Source organism: Paroedura picta, chromosome 12 (genome assembly GCF_049243985.1).
Source record: "Paroedura picta isolate Pp20150507F chromosome 12, Ppicta_v3.0, whole genome shotgun sequence".
Lineage (NCBI taxonomy): Eukaryota > Metazoa > Chordata > Lepidosauria > Squamata > Gekkonidae > Paroedura > Paroedura picta.
The window spans coordinates 36,408,966-36,435,567 of NC_135380.1; the positions used below are offsets into that span (position 1 = coordinate 36,408,966).

Here is a 26,602-nt window from a genome sequence, read left to right on the forward strand (position 1 = left end):
TTTTAAAAGGTGGGCTCCAAATCATATACCTTTACATTAGAAAGACTAGTTGGAGCAGCATCTAACATATTTTTCTTTGCCACTCAGCAAGCCTTTTGATTAAGGTGACTAGATTTTAACAAATGCAAAGCAGGACACCATTGACCGGGGGGGGGGGGTTGAAAGAGTCGCTGCAGGAGGCTGGGGAAACTGAGGCCGCGGCTCAGCGGTTGGGAGGGCGGGCAGGGACCAGGCCCAAAGGTCACGGGGTGGGGGCGCCGGCCTGGGGCCAGCTGAGCCCCCTCCCTCCTTCCTTCCGGCTGGCTTCCCCCTCCGCCTGCCCGGACTCCCCTCCTCCCTTCCTGACACGCGGGGGGGGGCACTCAGCCTTCCCTCCCCCTCCCTCCACAGGGGCAAGACCGGCCAATTCCGCCTCCTCCCTTGCCATGTGTGAACCCGCCGCCCATACCTTCCCGTTTCCCTGCCCGCAGCCAAAGTCGGGATTTTTGGAAAACGGCCTGGGACGCGGGACCAATCCTGAAAATTTGGGATCGTCCCGCGAAACCGGAATGTCTGGCCACCTTACTTTTGATGTTGATTTTATACATGGGTGCATTCCTCACAATAATTTGACCACTGAGGAAGACCCCTCAGGGTCAAAATGCATTTGGTCCATTCTGTGTTGGTCTATTCCATGTGCAGTTAGAAATGTGATGTTTTAAAATTATGATGACTATGTTTTTAATATGCCGAATTAGTGCACTTTATGTAATAAACATCTGACAATTAAAAAAAATTTTTTTTGCAGGTCAACCTTTTGGTTCCTAACTTCCTTGTGAATAGCCTTTTTCAGATGGATTGTTTTACATTCAGGGCTGTTGCCTCCTTTCAGGTGAATACACCAACTGTCTTTCTGGGACTTATTCCCCTGCCTATGGTATCCACTGGAGCAAGAAATTTATTATCAGCTAGGTTAAATTCTTGACTTCCTTTATCAGCTCTATCCATGTCTTTTTTCATGTTCTTGTTAGGACTAGTGGATATTTTTTTTGTTTTTTTAACTTAATCTTGATTTGAAGAGGTGGAGGAGATATCATTTTTATACTCTGCTTTTCACTACCTGAAGGAGACCCAAAGTGGCTTACAAAAACATTTCCCTTTCTCTCCCCACAACAGATACCCTATGAGGTAGGTGGGAAGGAGAGAGTTTTGACAAAACTGCTCTGGGAGAACAGCCCTAAGAGAACTGTGCTAGCCCAAGATCACTGAGCTGGCTACATGTGGAAGAATGGGGAATGAAACCCAGGTATCCCAATCAGAGGCTGACACTCACTACACTATACTAGCTCTCTTGGGTTTTGAGTTTAGAGAAGCAAAAGGTTACTCATGTAAAGGAGTATCTTATTTTACAGAAAGAACATCTTTTCAAATTACACAGAGAACTAATTCACAGCAGTTTTAGGTGAGATAATGTAATCAACAAAAGCAGCTGATATATAAAAAATCTGATTTATTATGGCATATCTCATACGAAACAGACCGAGAAAATCATCCAATGTGTAAAATGCAGAGCCTGTGGTTGAATGGTCAAGGAATAATTTTCACATCAACCCTAAAAAACAGAAGGCATGGGACACAAGATGAACTAGATGAACTAAAAATAGAAGGAATTACTTAGGAAGTTTGTTAGAGAAATTTGGCAATGTGTCCAATATGACTGAGGAATACAAGGCAAGTATGAATTTTGTTTAAATGTTAATCAGCATACGACAGGACTTGCTTTGTCTCTGGTTTACACCAAGTAGTTGTTTATGCAGGACTCTTATTTTTAGACACTTGTCACATATTTTGGTATTGTGTGGCAATGTTTCAAATTTCCCTCAAAATCAACAACGCATCATCAGGACATCATAGAAGAAAATGTGAAAATTGCTGGGAGGGAAGGTGTCGTGACCAGGTGGTACACAAAAATTGTGTTGGGAAAAGCAATTTTCACACATTTGTTCAAAATGTGCAAACTACCATAATGAATAATGACACTCTGAAGAACGCTGATTCAGATGCTGAGGCAACATCTTGAAAGAAACAGATGACAAAGCACTTATTGGTATGTCTTTTCTGTGGTACCCAATTTTGCAATAAATAGACAAAGTTGATTTTAAACCACAGCTCACAGGAATAACAAAGCATGCAAAAGAGCCCTGGTTTAATCCCTGAGAGATCCACATAAAAAGGGTCTCTGGAACAGGATGCTGGGAAAGCATCTTCTTTGGGACGCTGCTGTCCGTCAGAACACTGAATTTAATCAAGAAGAGTTAGTTTTTATACTCTGCTTTTCACTGCCTGAAGAAGTCTCAAAGCGGCTTACAATAACCTTCCCTTCCTCTCTCCACATCAGACACCCTGTGAGGTGGGTGAGGCAGAGAGAGCCCTGATATTACTGCTTGGTCAGAACAGCTCTATCAGAACTGTGATGAGTCCAAGGTCGCCCAGTGGAGGCATGAAGTGCGCCTAGCCTCGACCAGGGCCAGGGCCTTTTTGGTTCTGGCCCCCACCTGGTGGAATGAGCTCCTGGAATTGCTGAGGGCCCTGTCAGAACTATCACAGTTCCACAGGGCCAACAAGACAGAGCTCTGCCACCAGGCTGGGGCAGGAAGATCCTTAGGTCCCCCTTGTTGTCTGGATATTCACACATGGTACATCTTCCATCCACCTGATAGGAACACAGGGAGGCTGCAGGGAGCCTGCTACTGGGGTGGTCTGTGCTGAAAATAAATCTCTTTGCTTCTATTTTGTCAGCTATTATTTAACCGTGGGGTTTTATGGTTTTTATGGCTTTTATATTGTTTTATGGTATGATGTTAACTTCTAAACTGTGCCAGCCTCGGCCAAGAGCGGTGGGTAACAAATCCAAAACATAAATAAAAACATAAACCCGGCCCACCCGATTAGAAGCCACCACTTTTAACCCCTACATCACGCTGGCTGACCAAGAGTCACTAGAAGCAAATTCATATTGCCTGTCTGAGTGAAGCCTTGGTTTAGTGGTGGAGCACAAGCTATATGCACAGAAAGTCCCAGGTTCAGTCTCTAATGTGTGTGGGTAAATTGCCATCAAGTCACAGGTGATTTATGGTGATCCTGTAGTAGGGATGTGTGCTTCGGCTTGGCCCAGCCTCTTCGGCGATCACTGAAGCCTGAGGTGGTGCATATGTGCACATCCCTACTCTATAGGACTTTCAAGGAAAGAGGTGTTCTGAGGGAGTTTGCCATTTCCTGCCCCTGTGTAGCAACCCCAGGCTTCCTTGGTGGTCTCCTATCCAGGTACTAACTAGGACTGACCTTGATGAGCTTCCAAGATCTGATGAGATCAAGCTAGTCTAGTCCAGGATCAGTTCCTGATATCCGCAGGTGTGTGTTTGTTTTAACAAATCTCAGATATCTGGTTTGGGGAAAGATATTTTTTCTGCCCGAGACTCTGTAGAGCAGGGGTAGTCAAACTGCGGCCTTCCAGATGCCCATGGACTACAATTCCCATGAGCCCCTGCCAGTGTTTGCTAGCAGGGGCTCATGGGAATTGTAGTCCAAGGACATCAGGAGGGCCGCTGTTTGACTACCCCTACTGTAGAGTTACTATGTATCTGAGTAGATCATGCTGTTTAAAGGGACCAAGGGTCTGACCAGGGATGTAAAATTTGTAGAAATTTTGAACCATTTTTTTTGTCTGTTCCCCCCCCCATCAGAAAAAAGTGGACGTTTTGAGAAGAACTGAAATATATGCAATAAGTATGGGCCTATCAAACTTAAATGGATGTTATTGGCTAAGAGCATAAAGTGCATTATTTATAACAGAGCATATGCAGTTGCAATATTTTACATATTTATGGAATTTATAAATGCCTTAGTTTTCCACAAGCAAAATTGAGGGCATACTGTTTCACTATGGAAACAGTGATTACTGTGACATTGAATTTAATTTGCATACCCAGAAATGCCAAGGAACTCCAACACGGTCATATTTGAATTCAAAAGACGAAACATCACTACGCTGAGAAATCTGGTAAAAAAAAGGAGTTGAAAGGAACAGTCAAGTGGGTCAAATCACTTGAAAAGACTGGGGAGGGGGGTTACTCAAAACCTCAGTACTAGATGCTCAGGTAGAATGTATAGCACAGGTTGGGAAAGGTAGCACAAAGTCAAAGTCTTAGAAGTCAGCAGGATGCCTAAGAAGCAGAATGAGGGAAGCTATTAAGAGTGAAAAAGGCTTTCTTCAGAAGCTGGAAGGCTTATTCATACGAAGCAAACAAAAACCCAACACCAGCTTGTACCGAGACAATGCAAAAAGGCTATTAGGGATTCAAAACAAAAAGGATTCTGTGGAACATACATCTCAAAGCATGTAAACCAATGGTAAAGAATTCTAGCAGCCTGGTAGAATGAATTGCTGTGTGAGATTAGGGCCCTGACAAAGCTAGCATGGTTTGACAGAGCCTGTACAATGGCCCTAAACTGCCAGATCTCTGGTTGAAGCCAGGACAGCTTAACATCATGTTGTCCTCCCATCTGTCCAGGGCAGAGTCTGCACTTACTTTGTTTATTCCACTGTCAATCCTGTTGAATTCAGATCGATTTGAACTCGAGTCTTCCTCTCCCCCCCCCTTCCCCATTGAAACAGGAAAGTGTTCTGCACGTGGTTAGGAAGGCTCAGAAGGGAGGGGGGCCAAGCCTCTTTCTTTCTTTTCTTGAAGGGGGGGGGGGAGAGGAGCCAGGCAGAGAGCCTCTTTCTTTTCTTGGAGGGGGTGGGGGAGAAGATCGAAAAAGGCAGAGGAGGGAAGAAAAATCCAGGACCAACAGAAGTTGAGAGAAATTAGGGGCTTCTCCTTTAAGACAAGCGTGTCACATGACCAGGTGTGGCCTAGCAGAGGTTCTCTACCACATTTTAAAATGTATTGAACATTAAAAGTACTCTAAGATATCACACAATAAAGGTAGGGTCACTCTGGATCAATCCTTCATGCTGCAGAAGGAAAATTTAAATCGCCCCAAATCCAAACGGAAATTGCATTCTGTGTAGAGGGCAGGGACTGAATCAATCTGGGTTTGGAATAAAAGCTCTGTGCAGTTTACACCCAGGTTCCTCCCCGCACCCCTTTATTTTCTTGCCTGGGCATATATTCCTGACCGACAGCCCATCTAGACAGCAGGCCAGGTATGAAGATGATTGGGGTGGAGTGAGGCTTGGGATGGGAGTTTAAATTTTAAGATATAATTAAAACAAAAACAAAAACAATCTGACCATGAATGTTTTAATCTGTGTTGTAAACCACCCTGAGCCCGCTAGCAGAGAGGGGCAGTCTATAAATACAGTAATAACATCAACATCATCATGGAAATTGAGCAGGAAATCAACTAGTTAAGGGAGTGGAGCGCTGGATGACAGTAGAATAAGGTGACTGCTGAGAAGCTCAGCAAATTCTTCTCATCTGCCTTCACTGCTGAAGATAAAAGGCAAAGACCTGTTTCTGACCTGGTTGTTTACTGGTGGGGAGGAAGTAGAGTTTAGAGTGAGGACAAAGGAGGAAGTTCTCAAACTCATTGTCAAACTGCAAACTAACAGTTCCCAAGGAACAGAGTGTGTCCATCCTAGAGTTCTTAAAGCACTCAAATGTGAAACTGCTAAACTTTTATCACAGAAATGCAACATGTCCCTAAGATCAGCCTCTGTACTCAAAGGCTGGAGCCTGGCCAATGTAACCCCCATTGTTTTTAAAAAAAGGATCTGGGGGAATTTGGGAAAGTATAAGCTGGTTAGCTTAATGTCTGTACCAGGCAAATAGATGGAAAACATTGTTAAAGATAAAATTATTAAACTTATAGAACAAATAGCACTGCTGAATCAAAACCGACATAGTGAAAGGTAAATCTTGTCTCTCACAAGGGTAGTCAAACTGCGGCTCTACAGATGTCCATGCACTATGCTGGCAGGGGCTCATGGGAATTGTAGTCCATGGACATCTGGAGGGCCAGTTTGACTACATCAGCACTAAACTGTTCAAAATAGTTTTTTTTTTAATGAGAGGGTTGACATTGTTTATTAAGATTCCCTGAAGGGTCCCGTCCCAGATTCTTTAGCAAACTTTAGGTCTTTAAAAAAAGAAAGAGAAAACCAGGAACCTGAGAGTAGGAATAAATGAATCATTCTCACAATGGAGGGGTGTGAGCAGAGGAGTGAGTCCCTTGAGCATCTGTACTGTGACCAATGCTTTTCAACTTGTTCATAAATCTTCTAGAATTTAGGGTGAAGAGGGAGATTTCCAGATGATACCAAATTATTTAGGGCCTTGGAGACAAAATTGATGGCAAAGAGTTCCAAAAACACCCCTTCAAAGGTGGAGGGGGGGAATGGGCATTAAATGGCAAATGAGATCCCATGTGAGCAAATGTAAAGTGAGGCATAGTGGGGCAAATAATCTCAGCTCTGCGTATCCTCCTATCCCTTCTAGGTCTTAAAGCCTAGAATAAGCTGTTTGGCCATAAAAAGACAGCGATGTAACAAAACGTTCTTGCTATTCAATGTTCCCTGAAAACAGACACTGTTCAATTGCAGCAGTTATATAATTGCATACATCCAGTGTTATATTAACATCCAGGTCTGCTAACGGGGTCATTAAATGAAAAGCGAGCAGGCTTTTGGTTCAGATGAGTCCAAAAATATTTTTTCCCCTCAGAGCTGAATAAACTACACACAAAAAAGAAATGCTCGAGAGTTTCTACAGAAGACCCATCAAAGATACACTGATGGAATCTGAGATGGCAGAAGCAGATCTGAAAAGGGACCTTGGGTCGGTAGTGGCTAGCATGCTGGAAAAAGCCCATCCTAATTCGCAGCAGTTATGAAAAGAATACATTCCAGGCCGGCCATAGTTACCTTGGGGATAGAAAAGAAAACTGCTGTTATCCTACTGCCCTTACATCAATATATGGTGAGACTGAATTTGGAATACTGCGCACAGTTCTGCATTTGAAAAAAAGATATGGTAGAACTTGAAAAGGTGCAGTAAACAGCAACCCAAATTATCCAGGGACTGGAGCAGCTGTTCTTTGAGGATCAGTGAAAACCTTCAGGGCTGTCTAGATTTGAAAAATAACAAGTAATGGAAGCCATGGTGGAGGTTTACAGAATTAAAAGTGGCATTGAGAGGGTGGGCAGGGAGAAACCCCTCTCCCTCTCTCATAATTCTAGAACCCAGGATCAACCCCTGGAGTTGAGAGATTCAGGACAGACAAAAGGAAGTCATATCGACATTTTGTGGTCATGGCTACCAAGGATTTCAAGAGAGCCAGCTTGGTGTAATCTGGCGAGCTGGGTTTGATTCCACACTCCCCCACATGCAGCCAGCTGGATGACCTTGGGCTCACCACAGCACTGATAAGGCTGTTTTGACCAAGCAATAATATCAGGGCTCTCTCTTCCTCACCCACCTCACAGGATGGCTGTTGTGGGGAGAGAAAAAGGAAGGCGACTGTAAGCCGCTTTGAAACTCCTTCGGGTAGAGAAAAGCGGCATATAAGAACCAACTCCTCCTCTTCTTCTTTTTCAAAGGGGAGTGTACAAATTCATGGGTGACTGGGTTATTAATGGCTTCTAATCATAGTGCCAGAGGCAGTATGCCTTTTAAAATCAGTTGCTGGGGACTTGGAGCACAGGTAGAAGAAGAGTTGGTTCTTATATGCCGCTTTTCTCTACCAAAAGGAGTCTCAAAGCAGCTTACATTCACCTTCCCTTTCCTCTCCCCACAACAGACACCTTGTGGGGTGGGTGAGGCTGAGAGAGCGCTGATATCACTGCCCGGTCAGAACAGTTTTATCAGTGCTGTGGCGAGCCCAAGGTCACCCAGCTGGCTGGATGTGGGGGAGCGCAGAATCAAACCCGGCTTGCCAGATTAGAAGTCTGCACTCCTAACCACTACACCAAGCTGTAAGAAGTAGTAGAAGAATAAGAGCTGTTTTTTTAATACCCCGCTTTTCACTACCCGAAGCACATTTTTTTCTGGGTCTTCACATTTCTAGGTCTGATTCAGGAGAACATTAAAATGTTCCATTTTAATAAGAGCATGTTGTCTTATTCAAATGTTAATTGACCTTATGGGGGGAAAAAACCCTCAATGCATACAGGTTGACAATTTAGAAGTGCTAAAGCAAAAGCCAGAAAGGCTGACAGATCAGGTACAAACTTTGGTGAAATGAGCAAAGAGAAAAACATGAACGGGCTTTAAGAAAGGTGGGTGGGGTTGGGAAATAATCCAACAAGGCATCTGCAGAAGGCAGGGTGACAGACAGAACTGTCAGTGAACAACACCATTGTCATACTGTGCACAAGAAGCATCACTATGATTCATACCAAATAGCACTGGAGATATATCCAGTATAATTTCTGGCATTGAGATCTTGGAAGGAAGATTGTCACTGCATCTCTGCCCTTGAATGGTATCCAAGATCTATGGGTTGCAGCCTTCGATACTATCAAACATCGTGTCCTACTGAGCCCCCTTTCGTCACTGGGGGGTGCTTATTATAATGTTAGCATGGTGCTACAGTATTAACATGGGGGTACTGAGTTTCAGCACTAATTTGGGGGTGGGGGTCTCAGAAGGTGGTGCTGGGGGATTCTTGCTCTGTCCCTTGGCTATTTTTATTTATTTTATTTCTTTTACTTACCCACCACTTTCACAAATGGCTTGTGGCTGGTAACAACATTTCCCCCCATAAAATCCCAATAAGATCAGCAGAGAAAAGGGTTAAAAATTAATCCAACATGTCCAAGCGGTGATCAAACCCTTCCCTACTCCAATCTAAACCAGACAGCATCCCACCTTGGGAGTTGTGAGGATAACCCTGATGGCCCCGCTTAGCCTAGAGAGGGGCCCATGATCTTACATGCCCTGGCCTCAACTAAAGACCTGGCAGAAGAGCTCTGTTTTGCAGGCCCTGCGGAACTGTGATGCCTCCTCCAGGGCCCTCAGAGCTCATTCCACCAGGTTGAGGCCAAGACTGTAAAGACCCTGGCCCTGGTCAAGGCCAGATGAACTTCCCTCAGGTTAGGGATCTCCAATAGATTAGCACCTACAGAGTGAAGAGCACTGTGGGGGGCATAAGGAGGTGGTTCCTCAGACCACAAAGGGCCTTAAAGGTCAAAAACAGAACCTTGAACTTGATCTGGGCTACAACTGATAACTAATGCAGCTGCCTCAGCACTGGCTGGATAAGGGCCCTCCAAGACCTGTGGAGTTCCCCACAGTTTATTATTATTATTATTATTATTATTATTGTTGTTGTTGTTGTTGTTGTTGTTGTTGTTGTTGTTGTTGTTGTTGTTGTTGTTGTTGTTATTTTGATTTATTTCCCGCCACTCCCAAATGGCTCGTGGCAGGTTACAGTGTCTTAAAACCCCATTAAAACTCCCATTAAAAGACTTAAAGACATCACAGCATGGCGGCACAATAATAAAATCCCCTTCCTACCTCCCTTCCTAAAAAAAGAGAAGGAGGTCAACGGTGTTCAAGAAGAAGCCCGGGGGAGAGCAGTCGATGTACCACAGCAGCCCCAGCCTCAACCATAGATATGGCTTTGATCTTATCCCTCGTGCTATTTAATATCTATGTGAAGCTGCTGGGAGAAGTCATTGGGAGGTCTGAGCTCCAGTGTTAACAATATGAGGACAACACTCAGTTCTTTCTTTCCTCCTAAGTTTGGGGAGGCTTTTGATTTTCTGAACCAGTATATGGAGTCTTCAATGAGGGTGAAGAAGCTGAAACTTAATCCTGACAAGACAGAATTAGTAGAAAAGCAAACCAGAAACTGAGATCTCGCCTGTCTCAGATGGGGGTTAGACTCCCCTTGAAACGTCAGGTTCACCGACAGGAGTGCTACTTGACACAATAGTCATCATTAAAAGCCAATTGGCTGAGGTGTTTCGGAGTGTTTTCTCCCAACTTTGGCTGGTGCATCAGCTGCCTCTAGTCCTGGATCTGTACGTTCGAGTCACAGTGACCCGTGCCTCCCGTTATGTCTAGATTGGTCTATGGCAATATGCTGTACTTGAGGGCTGACCTTGAAGACTGTTTGGAAGCTGCACTTTTTGTAAGGAAGAAATGTAATGTTTTCAATAAAAATAATAGAATAAATCAACACTTATCTCTTATCTCTTATATACTAGCTCAGTTCTCTGGACTTTCTGAATAGCTTGTTTGGTGTCAGGAGAGGTAGTAGAGGCAAGCACCTTGGTGCCCATAGAAGTAAGTTAGGTTAGCAAATCCTTCCTTCCTTCCATGGAAGAATTCGAGCCAGAGAGTCAGGCTACACTGTATTGAAGATGTCTTGTTACAAGCTGCCCAAACTCTCATGGTATGAACAAGGAATTTAGCCTTTAAAAGGTATTTACTGGCCAAGGATCCACCATTTTAGTAACTCAAATACCGTCTGGAAGCTTATTTTGTTGGCACATGTGGCTTAATCCATTCTAAATTGTTTGGATTGTCAAACAAAATGGACATTCAAAGAAAACATGTTTCATAGTCTCCATGATCCTTAAGTCACCACCACAATATCCCTCTGAAAACGACATATCGGATAATACTGTGAGAATCTCCAATTATTTCCAATAATCAGACTTCATTTTGAGAAAGAAACCTCTTTATTGAAGAAGAAATTATCAGATCATCAAGGGGTCCTTGCCATGACTGGGGATTCAAAACTAACACCCCCTTATCTACCAAATGTCTACAGCCCCTCCCAGTGGCAAACGGTATGGTCATGAACAGTCCTTGTTGACAAAATGGACAGTCTGTGGTGCTTCAAGGTCTTTGAGATAGCATCTCCCAATCAATTCCCAATTGTATGGGGGGGGGGGAGGAAGGCATTTACACCTAAGATCTAAGGCAGATGGGCTAGCTGAAGGATCAAAGTGGTAGCAGGGAATACAGGCCCGATTAATTGACAGTAATAGGCAAGTGATGAAAACCAGGCTACATGGCAAAACATCCATCATGGTTTCAACAAATATGTTCCTTTGAGTTTGCAGATGGTAGTGCACTTAATCTTGTGAACATAATTGCTTGCCCACATCTTGGAACTCTAAAGCTAAAAAAATATTTGACGATTGTAGAGAGTGGGATTTATCTGGAGAGATAAGCAAACACACCTAGACCATCAGACGGAACTGTTGGTATCAGACTTCATCATCAATTGATGGACGGTCTTAAGGGATAGGGGCTCCCTAATGCAAAAAAACCCTACTTTATCTGGGCATAATATGATATTCAGGGGTTTCCCCCCCTCTATTATAGCCGGATTCCATCATCTGGAAAAATGATCTTGTTTCATACAACAAAATTAGTCATTATCTTCAGAGAACATAATTATGTGTTTCTGGTTTACCAGCAGTATCCAAGCCCTAGATTCAATGCAACAGTGGTCCCCAAACTTTTTATCACCGGGGACTGGTCAACGCTTGACAATTTTACTGAGGCCAGGGGCGGGGGGGGGTAGTCTTTTGCCGAGGGATGTCGCCACTGCTTGAGCCCCTGCTCTGCTTGTTTTCCCGCTGGCGCCCCTGACTTCCTGCCGCCCGCTGGGGGCGCTGCCAGCAGTAGCTGCACAGTGCCACGCCGAGGGGGAGTCCCAGCCATGGCGGCCGCTGGAGAGCACCAAAGGTGAGCCGGCGTCAGAGTGGCAGGGCAGCCCCCGAGGCAGCAGCTGGGGATGAGGACGAGGAGGAGTCATGGCCCGATACCGAGTGATATACGGACCGGTCCCGGTCTCCGGACTGGGGGTTGGGGACAGCTGCAATGGAATGCTAGCCAAGTTCCATTCTAAAAGCAGCATCAGCCAGAGATTTTGGGATCCCACAGATCTGATGCACAAATTATATTAGTGGCTGATGTAGGATCATTTATCCTGTGACCCCCAGACTGCTGCTTTATAGGAGTTCAGACAACATCTAAGTGCTAAAATCTTTAATCACTGCTGGAAGGTACTGTCCACCTGTCCTATAAAAAAGGTGTTTTATTGCTATGCTATAGCAGACTGCTGCCATCACAACTTTCCACTGAGGTTTCTAAATTAAATCAAAAATTACTCCCAGATATTTAAAAGACTTAATCTGGTCTAATTTGTTACCTTCTAAAATCCATTTGTATCCTAAATCTCTTCTCGCTTTTGTGAAAAACCAATATCTTTGACTATACAGAGTTAATTGTGAGACCTTGTTCCCGGCAGTAGTTGGAGAAAGACTCTATTAATCATCAGAGCTTGATAGATCATGATAATAACATCACATCATCAGCATATAATCAAATGGGTATTTCTAGGGCCCCAATCTTGGCAAGTGAAATGCATCTTGTTTAAGAGCAGGTGCTTTATCATTTTAAAAGAGACTTAAAAGTTCCAACATCCCTGCTTGACTCCGGACTTCATAATAAATTTAATTTATATATCAACAGTATATCTGCTCTCTCTGTCCAGGACTACTATTCTCCATTCATTGCTAACATTAAAGTTTCTGTCTTACTTTTTGCTGATGATACATTTTTTCAGTCCAGAACAACATTAGGGCTGCCCTTTCTGATAGATGCTTTTGCCTTTGTACTGTCTGAACATGTGCCTGATAGTTACTGATCAAAAATCCAAGGTTGGTATTTTTTATGGGGGGGGGGGATCACAAGTACACCATTAGCAAAATTTTATAATACTGAGGAGGTCCCTATTTTAAACACAGAGGGGGTTGGTATGACCAGAGGTTAACTTGGTTAGAACAAGCTGCTTTTATTAAGGGATTAAGAGATATCTTTGTTTCTTTTACAGAGCCTCTTGTGGCGCAGAGTGGTAAAGCAGCCGTCTGAAAGCTTTGCTCATAAGGCTGGGAGTTCAATCCCAGCAGCCGGCTCAAGGTTGACTCAGCCTTCCATCCTTCCGAGGTCGGTAAAATGAGTACCCAGCTTGCTGGGGGGTAAACGGTAATGACTGGGGAAGGCACTGGCAAACCACCCCGTATTGAGTCTGCCATGAAAACGCTAGAGGGCGTCACCCCAAGGGTCAGACATGACCCGGTGCTTGCACAGGGGATACCTTTACCTTACCTTGTTTCTTTTATTCATTTGGGGCTTAGTCTATCCCATCCACATAAAACTGTTTACCACCAAGGTGGCCATGCAAAGTTTGTACGAGGCTAGTATCCGGATTGACAAAATAAGAGCATCCTTTAAATCTTCTTAAATTCCTATGCTCCATTTCTGGAATCCCAAATTATGTAGTGAGAGTGGCCCTCCAAGCCAAATTGGGACAATTCTGTCTTGAAACTCAGGCATGATTAAGGCTTCTCTTAAAATTGAAAGTATACCCTTGGACACCCAAGAGAACATCTCCCCTTGATCAGAGTGGATTCTTATATTTTCTGTTGGGATATACACTACTTGTAAAGCAATGACTTCAACTTCTCAATCTTTTCTTGGTCTCCCTTTATAGTTATCAGGCAGGAAGTTATACAAATTATTAAGAAATGTTTATTTAGGAATGGTTGTAATGGTACAATCTGTAAAGTACAATGTGTTTGTTCTGCTCATTTTCCAGGTACTCTTCCATCTGATCAATTTCCCAATCACTGTTGATATTTGACTGTTCCTCATTATAGGCATGTTTTTATGTTGGTATGCCTTAATGCTTTACCTTCTAGAGCAGGAATTCCCAATCAGGGCTCTGTGGACCCCCGGGGGTCCTCAGGAATTCTGGAGGGAGTCCAGGGGCTTTTCCCTCCTGCCTTTAAGAGTCCTGGCTACAATCTTGGGAACGTGCTACTTCCATTGCTTTTTGTTCAGATTTCTCTCGTGGTTTCTGAACTGGAAGCGGGTGGAGCCTGTATGCCTACTCCAGCTTTGAACCACCTCCCATCTCTCCCCACCTGAATTCTCCTCAAGCTTGCCTGTTAACGTGGGCAGTGATATCACCTGAGGTGACATGCCACTTCTGGGGGATGTGGCAGGGAGCTGCAGCCAGTTGACACCACTTCTAGGGCTTCTTGAAGTCTGAAAAATTATTTCAGAGGCTCCTCCATGGTCAAAACATTGAAAAAGGCTGATCTAGAGTTTTGTAAGGCAGTTATCATAAAATAATGTGTTCTGATAGACTATGCAACTGTGGTGCAGGTAGAATAGAAACTCTGTATCACCTTACCTGAATGTAATTATTTTCTTGAAACTAGAAATCTTTGAATTCTTCCTTTGCTCCAAAATAGAGATTATATGGAGACATTAACTTGTTTTATTAATATAACAGACCTATCAGTTGTGAGGTTTTATGCATTTGTGATAGATTTTTGCACCCATTCAAATGTGATCTAGTTCTTGATATTTTAGTACACTTAAAACTAAAAACTAATAATAAGTTAAGAAGTGAAGAGAGAGTAAATTTTTGTCATTTCCCCCTGGCCCAAATCCAAGTTGGGCCATAAAGCATCCGTACCAACCACAGCAATCTATAATAAGCCATGGTGAATAAAGATTCCAGTAAAGTGCTCCACCATTGTGGAACATTATTATTATGGCTGGGCTCCATTTAAAACATGTTATAATGTAAAAATTGCAGATTCGAGGTTTCCACCATGCCCAAAATTATTATTTTTCACCCCACCTAAAAAACTTCTTTGCTACTTCGTGGTACTAAAGTTTAGTTTTTCTTGGTGGTTTTGTGCATTAACATTGAAAATGTTATATATATTAATGCTTTTTTAAAAGCACGTGAGGTACCTCAAGCAGGTCTCTGGATAGGTCTCTGTTTATTTTCTGAATAAGAAAGGCATAATTGTATTGCTGCTAGTGAATATTGTAATTATGATGTGAATGTTTCATTTTCTATGCAACCCACCTTCACTTTGCAAATCTACTCTTCCCAGTTCTCTTTATTACTTATTTTATTTCTTATATTTATATACCACCCTCCCCTGTGGCTCATAGAAGTTACTGTTGAAGATCCCTTGCATATTTTGTATTTTGGAATAAGCAAAAGTCATCAGAAATTATGTTCACTAATTGTTCATAATTATAATTTCCCTAGGTACAAAGAGTTTCCTTCATTATTTATCAGAGAGTTCATCTGTTGGGTAAATGACAACTCTGGCTTGAATTGCCGTTAAATTTTGATTTCTTTAAAATTATGCCTTATGAAGCTGAAACAACCTTATCTTTTTTTTATACTTAGTATACTGCAATTGATGTTGGTCCAGTTTTAAGTTTTATATCCTCTTTGCTAAAACGATAACCAGGATTGCCACCTTTAGACTGGGAAATTCCTGGATTTTTTTTTGGGGGGGGGGGATTTTTCTCCAGAGGACCTGATCTCTGTTGCCTGGAGATGAGCTACAATTCCAGGGGATCCCCAGGCCCCATCTATAACCGACTTCTCAAACTGCATGACAAAGCAGGAGCGGGGGGGAGAGGGAGGAAAAGAAGCAAATCATAGAGATGCGAGGCGCGAGGCGCGAGGCGCGAGGCGCGAGACAACCCCCCCCCCCCGAGAGGAACTCGTGATGCAAACGGGATTATCTCCCTCTCCCCTCCTCTTTAATCCCCTATTGCTCAATCCGGAGGGCGGTTCCTTGCACCATCGAGATGTCTACGCCTAGAGCGACACTAATATGCTAATCTAGGGGAAAAGCCGCCCGTCTCTGTTTCTTGATAGGCCTTCGCGTTTACCATAGACGCGACCCTTCCTAGAGCGGTTCGGCGCCGACTGCGGTCGACGGAGAAGAAGGGAAGGGGCTTGCCGGCCCCGCCTCCCCGTCACGTGGCCGGTCAGCTGAGGGCTTGTCCCGGGTTCCCTCCGGCCGAACCTGAGGCGAGAGCGGGGCGAGTGAAGGAAGGGGCCGGCAGGAGCTGCCGGGGGGCGCCGCGACTCCGAGGCGACGTAGCCGTCCGCCATGGCTAGCCAGTCGCAGGGCATCCAGCAGCTGCTGCAGGCCGAGAAGAGGGCCGCCGAGAAGGTCGCCGAGGCCCGCAAGAGTGAGTGAGGAGGGGGCTCGAGGGGCCCGGGGGGTCCTGGGGCTCCGGCTCGTTATTCTCCCCCTTCCTCCCCCCCCCCTCGTGTTCTTCTTCCGATGCCATGCGCGCTTGAGCCCACAGGGATAGGGCGGGCAACGCATGCAATTGGTATAATAATAATGTCTAATAAGATTGTAATGTTTTTCTGCCGGCATTTCACCCAAAGGAGTCCCAAGGCGCCTTATAATCGCCTTCCTTTCCTCTCCCCACAACGGACACCCTGGGAGGGAGGTGAGGCTGAGAGCTCTGGGAGAACTGGACTGGCCCAAGGTCACCCAGCTGGGCTCATGAGTCTCAAAGTGGCTTACAGTCGCCCCACAATGGGCACCCTGTGAGGGAAGTGGGGTTGTGACCTCTGAGAGAACTGGGACTGTCCCAAGGTCACCCAGCAGGGCTCATGAGTCTGAAAGTGGCTTACAGTCACCCCACAATGGGCACCCTGTGAGGTAGGTGGGGATAAGAGAGCTCTGAGAGAACTGGACTGGCCCAAGGTCACCCAGCGGGCCTTGTGAGTTTCAGAGCAGTTTACAGTTGCCTCCCCTTCCTTTCCCCACAATAGACACCCTATGATGTAGGTGGGGCTCTGAGATATGGGATTGACCCAAAGTTACTCACTGGTCCTCGTGTTTCAAGGGGCTTACAATCACCTTCCTTTTATCTCCCCATAACAGACACCCTGTAAGATAGGTGAGCCTGAGAGAGCTCTGATAGAACTCCTTTGCGAGGACACTTCTAAATAAGCTGTAACTGGCTCAAGGTCACTCAGTTGGCTGCGTGTGGAGGAGTAGGTAATCAAACCTGGTTCTGTAGATTAGAGGCCACTGCTTTTAACCACTACTCCAAGCTAGCTCTTGGGGGGGGGGTGTCTTCTCTGATAATTTAGGTAGGTGGAAGGCAAAGCTGCATTGGTTTAAATTCCAGAAGAATGGTGTTGGAATGCCATTAGAAGAATAAAATGAAAAAGGAGAATTTTGGAGGGGTATCAGCAGAGGAAATTGAACATGGGTTGGGGCTTGAGTCAAGTTGGGTGAGTGGAAAGGAAGGGATGAGACAGCTAGCTATGACATTGAGATGAGAGATTTGTCATGTACATGTGATGGAGGCAGCTGTTTAGGATGTGAATAGAGGGAGTGGTTTGGGTAACATGAACAGTGCAGCTTCCATCTGCCAGACCACTGGGCCCCTCCAGTGACTTCTGTCCAGACAGACCTATCTGTCCTGAGTGGCAGTGGTTTCTGAAGGTTAAAGGTAAAGGTATCCCCTGTGCAAGCACCGAGTCATGTCTGACCCTTGGGGTGACGCCCTCTAGCGGTTTCATGGCAGACTCAATACGGGGTGGTTTGCCAGTGCCTTCCCCAGTCATGACCGTTTCTGAAGGTTAGAGGTGGGTTTTCCCCCTGACCTGCTACCCAGGATTCTTTAGCTCTTGCCAGGGAGCAGGATCTGGAACCCAAAAACAATACCCATAAAGCGAAGATAAGCCACTCTGATCAAGACTGTGTGTATGAGATGGAGGGAAGTGGGAGGAAAAGGGAAATAGGCCATGCAAGGCTGAAGTCAGCCTTTAGAGGAGGGGGAGAAATTGGTTGTCCTGCTGGCCTTGGACCTGTCTGCTATGTTTTGATAAAACTGGGTTTCAACTGGTGGGGAGGGGAACACAGTCTGGTAGCAATGATGGGCAGAGAGAGCACATTGGGCCTTTCAAGAATTTAAGGTGACTTTTGAGAGAGAATTAAGTAGTGGCCATTTGACACGCAAGTGGAAAAGAAAGCAAATTGTAGCGTTTGGGCTATGCCGGATGACTCACAGTATCACTTCTGTTTCTTTACTAAAGAGTAAAGTGAGCAGAGCTACTTACTGGCCTTATGCACAGCTGGTTATTCCATGACAGTTTAGCTCAGAGGTGGCCAAACTGTCCAGATGTCTGTGGACTACAGTTACCATGATCTCCTGCCAGCATGCTTGCACCATAGGTTGTTGGCAGGCTATTCAGTTGTGGGGTGCAGGTGGCCTCACAAGTCACATTTATATTTGAGCATTTCAGGCCACTTTTCTCCTTGGGACTACCCAAACCAGCATGCATATAGGAAGAGGATCTATACTAAAAAGAAAATGCAAACTAATTTTGGAAGGCCTGCATTCAACAGCTGATTATCCAAGGAGCTGAGGGCCCTGCTCCAGATCACTCTTATTGAGTGATTTTTCAAACAGTTGAGAAAATGCAGCACTGAGGGTCCAAAAAGCCGCAGCTTTCACTGATTCTTGTAACTTGGACAGTAGAATTCTTGAGCTCAGTGGACCCCTCCCTCCAGAGTTAGAATGATATGTTTTGCTTACATTCCTTGGTGCCTTGGAAATGTCTGCTCACCATCTGAAAATCTTCCCCAGGGTCATCTTGGGAAGAGGGTCCAAAGCCTTAGACTTGTACACTACTAAGGCCTGTAATCATGGTAGATGTCGTATGGCTGCAGAATGGGGAAGTATCTGACTAACCCACATTCGCCATGCACCCTGTCATGAATGAGATACAACCAGCTGAAGCTGTTCAGAAATGAGTCAGCCTCTTCACGTTATGGGGCTGTTGTATGAACAATTCAGTTTGTTCACTTCAGGTATAGAGCTGGGTTTTTGTACCCCACTTTTTATTACCTGAAAGAGTCTCAAAGGAGAGCTCTATCAGGCTCACCGGCCTCATAGAATATCTGTTGTGGCGAGAGGAAGGAAGGGAAGTCAAAAGCAAGGTACAAAAAACCCAGTTATTCTTTACAGCCCCCCCCCCCCGGCATATGATATTTTCCAGAGAGCTCAGAGCAGCTTGTGTGCCCCCCCGCCCTTTTAGCCTCAACAATCCTGCAGTGGAGACATAAGCACAGACTTGCTTGGGACTTAATAGTGGCCATCATGGTCAGCGTTCGAATTGGAGTCTTCACTGAATGAAATTGCTTTGTAAGGCTGATTTGTTTAATAACAAAGTACCATTTCCCCAATATAAGTATTTGGGATCTTACCAATGGAAAAAAAGCCCCTCTTAAATCTCAAAGCACCTACATGCTACTTTACTTACAGGTGAACTGCAGTGTGTTGAATCCCATCCTTCCCTCTGGAAACTCAGGATGGCAAACATCCCTTCCTCATGTTTCACAACAGTCCAGTGAGGTTTGTTAGGCTGAGAGCTCAATCCCCACCCACCCCCCTTCAATCTGTGGCCGTTTGGGGGTTTTGGAACTGGCTTTCCCAGAGCCTAGTCCAGTATTCCAACCACTATACCACACAGTCTGTCTAATAGCTCTGGTGACTCCTAATGTTCTTGCTTCTCTCCATTTTTCTTGGGAAAAGGGAAGAATCGGAGGCTGAAACAAGCAAAAGAAGAAGCCCAGGCTGAAATAGAACAGTATCGCCTGCAGAGGGAGAAGGAATTCAAAGCGAAGGAAGCTGCGGTTGGTTAAAACTTTCTACTTTTCTCTTTCCCACTACTTTCCCTCAATTCTTTTATTTGCCACAAGCATGTGTACTCCATCTATTCTGTTTGAGGTTGAAGATGGCTTCCATACAAGGTGTAAACATACTTAAATGACAAAATCACACCCTATCTGTACTTAGAATAAAAGGCCTAATGACCTTTTGGGCCTCACAATTTAAGGGCCAGTGAATGTTCCTGCCTGTGTTGTCTTGCCGCCCGAGTGGTCGCCTGGCTGCCCAATCAGGCTGCGTCTCCCGCCCCTAACTCTTGTGGCCAACAACTTCACTCACTTTGCCTCAGACTGCTGACTGAGCTGGGGCAGCAGCAGAAGGTGGTAGAGCACCTTTAAAAAAAACGTTTTTCATTGTATTCCAACATACACTGAACATTAGCGAGACCAGAATATCTAGAATCCAATCTACACTATAACTCAAAATATTCCAATTTGTACAAATATGCAGCCAGCTGGGTGACCTTGGACAACATGCAGTTCTTTCAGAGCTCTCAGCCTCACCTACCTCACGGGCTGTCATGGGGAGGGGAAGGGAAGGCAATTGTAAGCCACTTTGAGACTCATTCAGGTAGTAAAAACATGTCTGTGACATTCTTGTGTTTCTGTAGACATCAGTTCTCTATATAATGAACAACATAAATTTTCCTCCCCAAATCTTTCCTTAGATAGTACACCTCACTGATCGCCAATAACTACTAATGAAGTAAAATTCTTGCTGTGACAGTTAAGAAGCAGGAAGGCCCCAGGCAGCGATTATATTCCAGCTAAAAACAAATGTAGACTGGAGGGCACTGATTTTGCCTTTTTTACTTATATAGATTAAACAGCTCAAATCTCACAACACGGGCCTTGCAGTCATAGTACCTATTTTTAAGAATGACTGCAGAGCTGACCGAAGTAACTATAGATGGATTCGTCTATCAAACATAATCAAGAAGTTATACACTAAATGTCTGTGTCTGAGATTCTGTAATTGGTTAGACCAGGCTTTATCAACCAGGGTTTCATGAATCCTGTAGGGTGGGAAGGGGCCCTGGGTGGGCATGTACACAGGTATGCTTCCGAACCATATCCTGCACGATTGTGCCACTTCTGGGATTTCTTGAAGCCTGAATAATGTTTCAGGGGGTTCTCAAAGGTAAAAAAATTGAGAAATGCTGGGTTCGCCAAAATAGGCTATCTTGAGAGTGGGCTTCAGACAGGGTAGCTCAAAGATAGATCACTATTTAATTTTGGGCTACTTTGTTGAAAAGCTCAGCAACGGGATCTCTTTGTAGACCCGTCTGTTTTCTCATGTCTGTTTCGTTCTGTCTTTTGGCTGCATTAGGCTCTTGGCTCTCACGGCAGCTCAGCCACTGAGGTGGAGAAGGATACCCAGGGGAAGATGATTGTCCTCCAGAATAACTTCCAGAAGAACAGGGAGGAAGTCCTGACTGCCCTGCTGGACTTTGTCTTTGATATAAAGCCAGAGATCCACGAGAACTACCGCATTAATGGATAAGAGGAGCACCTTGGCCTTCAGGAAATACTCAGCAATATCAACTCTGTGTTTGTCAGTACTCGTAGCTGTACTGGTTTGTTTTTGGGGTTTTTTGTAAAAGATCTTAACTTATTTCCAAGAAGAGTTGTAGATAATCTTTTCACTGAAATCTTTCACTAACCCTTTTGTATGATTTTTGGGGAAGTATATCCAAAGATAGCCTAGTTCTGTCTATCCCTAAAGTGCATTATGGTGGGAATTCAAAGTGGAAAATGAGTTGTGGGCAGCTCCTGATAAGTATTAAGCTTGATATGTTCTGCCCAAGAAGTATTTGGGGAATTGAGAAGGCCATGAGGTCTGCTGGGTTCCCCCCTCCCTCCCCTGTATACCTCTTAACTTATTAACACATGGGACCTAAATCCTTTGACAAACGGTAACCCTTCACTTACTTATAGAGAGAACGGGGGGGGGGGGGTTGTATGTAAGGATGAATATCTTATCGTAGTGACTAGAGCCCAGAAAGAAACCATTTTGTGCAGTAGTGGAAGAATTTTGAAGTAGGTTCTGTTTAAACAATCATAGTCTGTATCCTCCTGTTTAACTTGAACTAGATGCCTAAGCTCAAAGGTGCTTAAAGATGAGTAAAGCTCTTATTTAACCTGGAGTTGGCTTGAAGTTTTGTTTTTTCCTTGCCTCCAGTCTCTTCTTTCTTCTCCTAGACTAATTCAAGGAGCAGCTAAAGACATTAGAGCCAGTTTGTCGTATCTTTCAGTGTGACAGAATCTAGCTGCTTCTGGGGTGAGGGGGAGCCTGTAACAGATTTTGCAAACTACAGTTTCCTTACCTTTGTAAAGAGGTGTGAGGTAAGGATTGCTTTTACTAGATAGTTCTTCCCCAGTTGCATCAACCCTACATAGGGTGGTAATTCTCTTCTATATGTTGGAGAAGACTCGGGAGAGAGCCAGTGTGGTGTTGTGGTTAAAGAGTAGCAGACTTGAACCTGGAAAACTGGGTTCACATGAAACCAGCTGGGTGACCTTGGGCTAGTCACAGTTCTCTCAAGGTTGTTATTGCAGAGCAGTTCTCTCGGGGCTCTCTTAGCCCCACCTACCTCCAGGACTGAATACTGAGCGTGAATGCATGAAGCTGCCTTATACTGAAGAAATATAAGGTCCATCGATATCAGAATTGTGTACTCAGGCTGGCAGCAGCTCTCCAGGTCTTTCACATCATATATTGCCTGATCCTATCAACTAGAGCTGTGAGGGATTGAATCTAAGACAGGGGTGCTCAAATTGTGGCTCCCCAGGTGTCCAAGTACTATCATTACCATGAGCCCCTACCTTCATCATACAAAGCTGCTCTGCCACTGAGTCGTGGCTTCTCCTTAAAAAGCAGGGCCTTGTTTAACAAGACACTTGGAACTTTCCTTGGCAAATGCCCTGCCCAGCCTCTCCCATGTCCTAAAAACATTTTGCTGGCATGATAAATGGTGGTGTTTTCTTGCTTCCAGTCCTTTCTCTGAAGTAGGCAGAACTGACCTTGATAGACTGATGGTATGACTTGCTAAAAGGTAAGAGGTTTGGACAGATACCTTCAAGGAAAAAGCCTTTGGGTCAGCCATAAATAATTTCGCATTGGGATCTCTGATGAATCATGGGGTGGGGAGGAGTAATTTTGAAAGGATACTTCTGGATCCTCATAGGTCTTGAAAGCCTTCATTCCTCACCATCTCTACACCCTTTTTCTTTTTTCATGAACTCTCCTCTCTGGGATTGTTGAAACATTCAGTCCTCATCAGTCTTTCGTTCCTTTTCCCATTTGCTTAATTTACAAAGTCATTTTTTCCGCCTTTCTGCAGAGTTCCCTTATGTTCTTTGTAGTTGCTTGATTTGTGGCTTCTGTCATCCTCAGCAGGTTCAGCCTTATAGGCACAAGGAGCTTGGCATAGCCCCCATCCTGTATGTGCCCCTGTTTCCTCTTGGTGACCTCTGAAGGAAAAGCAGTATTGCATATTCCTTTTTCTTTCTTTTTTTTGGCACCGTGCAACTGGGTTCCTGGTAGGAATGACAAGGCATTTCTTCCCCCCAGCGCTCTGACAAGCTGTCTCGTGAACGAATATTTTTACTTTTGCTTCTTGGTACTGACAGCCTGCTTTGGTGTCCTGTCTGTCTGCTGAAACCGATGGCAAGTGACTGCAGTGAGGCGCTCAGAACTGACAAAGTGAGTGAGGCAAATGGAATAATTTTTATGCTTTTTGTGCTCTTGGCTGGTGGAAATGGGTTACAGCCCTTTGGCATGTTGAGAATGAGTCCTTGCTGTGCAGTACAAAATAACCTTTATCCTTGCTGCAGTCAAAGCTGGTGCTTTGTAGATAATGTGGGTATATCCTTTCTCAGACTAGACAAAGAAGTAACTGTCTGCACTTCTGCAGATAACAGGAATAAATATATACAACACAGCTGTATACTGTTAAGCCAAGTTAACAAGGGCTGGAGCATCAATGCCAGCACTGAAATCTATGAGGCATCCTATTTTTTGTACCACCAAGGGTGGAGGGGGTGGGGAGAGATACAGATAAGAGTGAATAAAATGTCACATCTTCTGAACACATGTCCTTATCTCTTCTTGAGATCTATGTAAGTGGCTTGTCTGCTCTCTGACCCTTTCCCCAGAAAGCAACTAAAGCTGGAAGAAGTATTAGTATCTCTCTCAACATAGCTCATCTATGGATACTTAAATCTGGAGCCTGGGGCCATGTTTAGACAAGACAGGTCTTTCTACAAACGAAATGTTTCCCCAGGTTTGTGGAGCAATCATTTTAAAACCCCCCCCCAAACACCCCAATTAATAGATGCGGTGCATGTAAGTAAGAAATGCCCTCAGTGTCTATTGCTAGGCGACTACAATAATATTGCCGGTTGTCAAATCTCTTTTCAGTTCGGAAAAGATGGCTTTTAAGGGAAGACTAATTGGAGCCAGGCCAGCCAGCAACCACTGGGCTACTTACTACTGTGTGACTTGTGTGACTCACCCAAGCCCAACTGTTTACTGCTGGTCAACAGCAGCTGCCTTATGAAAGGCAGTGTGTCATAGTAGTTAGATTGTCAGACAAGGATCTGAGGGACCCAGGCTTAAATCTTCACTTGGCTTTGGAAGTTCACTGGGTAAACTTGGGCCAGCCCCATATCCTCAGCCTAAATCAATTCAAAGGAATGTTGTGAAGATAAAATGGAGTAGAATGGTAGAACCTGCTTTGGGTTCTCAATTGTGAAGAAAGTAAATAAATATACCTGAATGTGGCCCCAATACAGGTATGTTGGTGGCTGGGTCTGAAGGAGAGGAAGAAACAGGGAAAGGGTAGGGACTGTGGGGTTTACAGAGAAAGGAAATTGTGCAGAATGAGGAGGCGGCAGCGAGGCTGAGGTGGGTGAGGCTTCACGCCTTCTGAATGGTTGGAACTCTGGTCTGTCCTGGTGAGGGCCCAATTGGAAGGCACGAAGCTCTCACCCGACTGGCTAGAACTGTTGTCTGTCCTGGTGAGGGGCCAATCTGGACTGGTCCCGCCCACTTACCTCTTAGCCTTTTATTTTTATACAGCGACAGCTGTATAAAGATAAGGCTTTAGGGAGTGGCAGGTTACAGTGGATGAGCGATAGGGTTGTGTGCGTCCTGCATAGTGCAGGGGGTTGGACTAGATGACCCACCAGGTACCTTCCAATTCTATGATTCTACAAACAAGCTGGCTCTCAAATCAGTAAGGTAAAATGAGATGCCTCTTGCAAATCCTTGCAGATCTCCCATAATCTATTCCTGGAGTCTATAGTTAGAATGCTAGCAATGTAGTATAAGTAAAAAACTGACAAAACTTTCAGCATAAACTCTGGTGGATTAGAGCCTGCATCTTCAGATGCAATGAGTAGATCCTCATCGTGCAATTCATTTTATAAAGGGTTATGTAGTAAAAATATGGCAGAGTGAATTTAACCATCCTCCTTTCTCAAATGGAAGAGGTAAGAGGGAGGAAGGCTCTTTTTATTGGAAGAAGGCAACCAGCATAAGCTAAAAGGAAAGTTAGAGTGTAAATATTTTAACAGCTAAATAACCCTTGCTCTGTGGAGTAATGGGATACTGGTAAGGATCATCCCAACAAGTTTCAAGGGACCCTAAAATGCAGTAAGTACTGCATGAAGTATGATTACAAAATTCACGTTGCATCATGATTTGGGATTTCTTTCCCACCACAGTGGTTAATAGTTCTACCAAAACCAGAGTTTCTCACCCAATACAGGTGTCTAGCTTGTGAACGATCTTGATTATATATGGCAGATTTAGAACCCTATATAGATACCTTGCATTTTCTGATAGAAGAAGCGTGGAAGGGCAGACCTAGAAGCCTATGTAGACATCTTGAATTCTGTGATGGAAAAAGGGTGGTTGTTAAATGAATATTAAAAAAAAACACAACCATCCAAGTGTCTCTGGGCTAAAGTGCTGCTGTAAGCATAGTATCACCTCAGCAAAGGAAGGCTTGATCTCTAGTTGTGACCCATCAACCACTCTTAAGGGAGGAAGAGAAGGAGGTCCTTTGGAGGAAAGCATGGATGCCTCAATGTTTGCAGTAGATTTCAGACAAGTGGGAGAATTACTGGCAACATGTAAGGAGAGCTTTTTTAAAAAATATATCCCGCTTTTCACAACCTGAAGGATTCCCAAAGCAGCTTACAATCACCTTTCCCTTCCTCTCCCCCCCAGGAGACACCCTTTGAGGTTGGTGGGGCTGAGAGAATGCTAAGAAATCTCTCCTGTGAGAACAGCTCTAAGAGAACTATGATTAGCCCAAGTGGGAAATCAAACCCAGTTCTCCAGATTAGAGTTTGCTGCTCTTAACTACTACACGACACTGGCTAACTTCCTGCTAGAAGATGTAATGGCTCATGGGTGGTTTGAGAAGTAGACTAGACAAAATGATGAGGGAAAGGTCAGCCAACCTCAATGCCTGAAGAAAATGTCCATGTTCTGTGAACCTCTCAGAGCTGGGGGCTAATAACAGGGAAATGTGTGTTCATTTTTGTGGAGAATATTGAGTGAGGAGAGAGAGCACAGGTGTGAAAATGTGTTTTACTTCTTTTAGAAGATTAAAAATGGGAATATTCATATCCAAACAAACCTTCTGGAAATCTGGTCTCAAACCTGCTTCCAACAACGGCCAACAGAAGCACATGATCATAGCATGAGTACAGCAACCTTACTATCTCCAGCAAGGGATATTCAAATGCATCCTTGCTCCATACATGGACATTCCATTCTTACTATGTTTAATAACAATAGAAGAACAGTCAGGCTGGATCCAATCAGGGGTCTGTCTAATCCAGCATCCCATTTCCCACAGTGGCCAGCCTAGGGGTTTGTAAATGGAGTTTAGAGGTAATAGCCTTTCTATTGTTTTGTATCCTACTAGCAAAATTCAGGGCCAGTATGGTTTATTGGATAAGAGTCTTGATCTAGTATCTGGAAGACCCAGGTTCAAATTTCGACTCATACCATGGAACCTCATACTCTCTCATCCCAACCCTACCTCA

At 44.4% G+C, this 26,602-nt stretch overlaps 2 protein-coding genes across 3 annotated transcripts in view; both read left to right on the forward strand.

Annotated features, from left to right (window-relative positions):
- Positions 1-15,747: 15,747 nt before the first annotated feature.
- ATP6V1G1 (ATPase H+ transporting V1 subunit G1) lies at positions 15,748-21,684 on the forward strand. Its single transcript, XM_077304964.1, has 3 exons — positions 15,748-16,028; positions 19,404-19,504; positions 20,868-21,684. Exons 1-3 carry the CDS (start codon positions 15,947-15,949, stop codon positions 21,039-21,041), a joined length of 357 nt encoding a protein of 118 aa, XP_077161079.1. The 5' UTR covers positions 15,748-15,946; the 3' UTR covers positions 21,042-21,684.
- A 153-nt stretch (positions 21,685-21,837) lies between these two features.
- TMEM268 (transmembrane protein 268) overlaps positions 21,838-26,602 on the forward strand; it is a 47,362-nt gene continuing 42,597 nt past the window's right edge. For both annotated transcript variants that reach the window (XM_077304957.1, XM_077304958.1), the window contains exon 1: positions 21,838-23,243. The gene's annotated coding sequence lies outside the window, so the exon portion shown is untranslated. The remainder of the gene's footprint in view (positions 23,244-26,602) is intronic.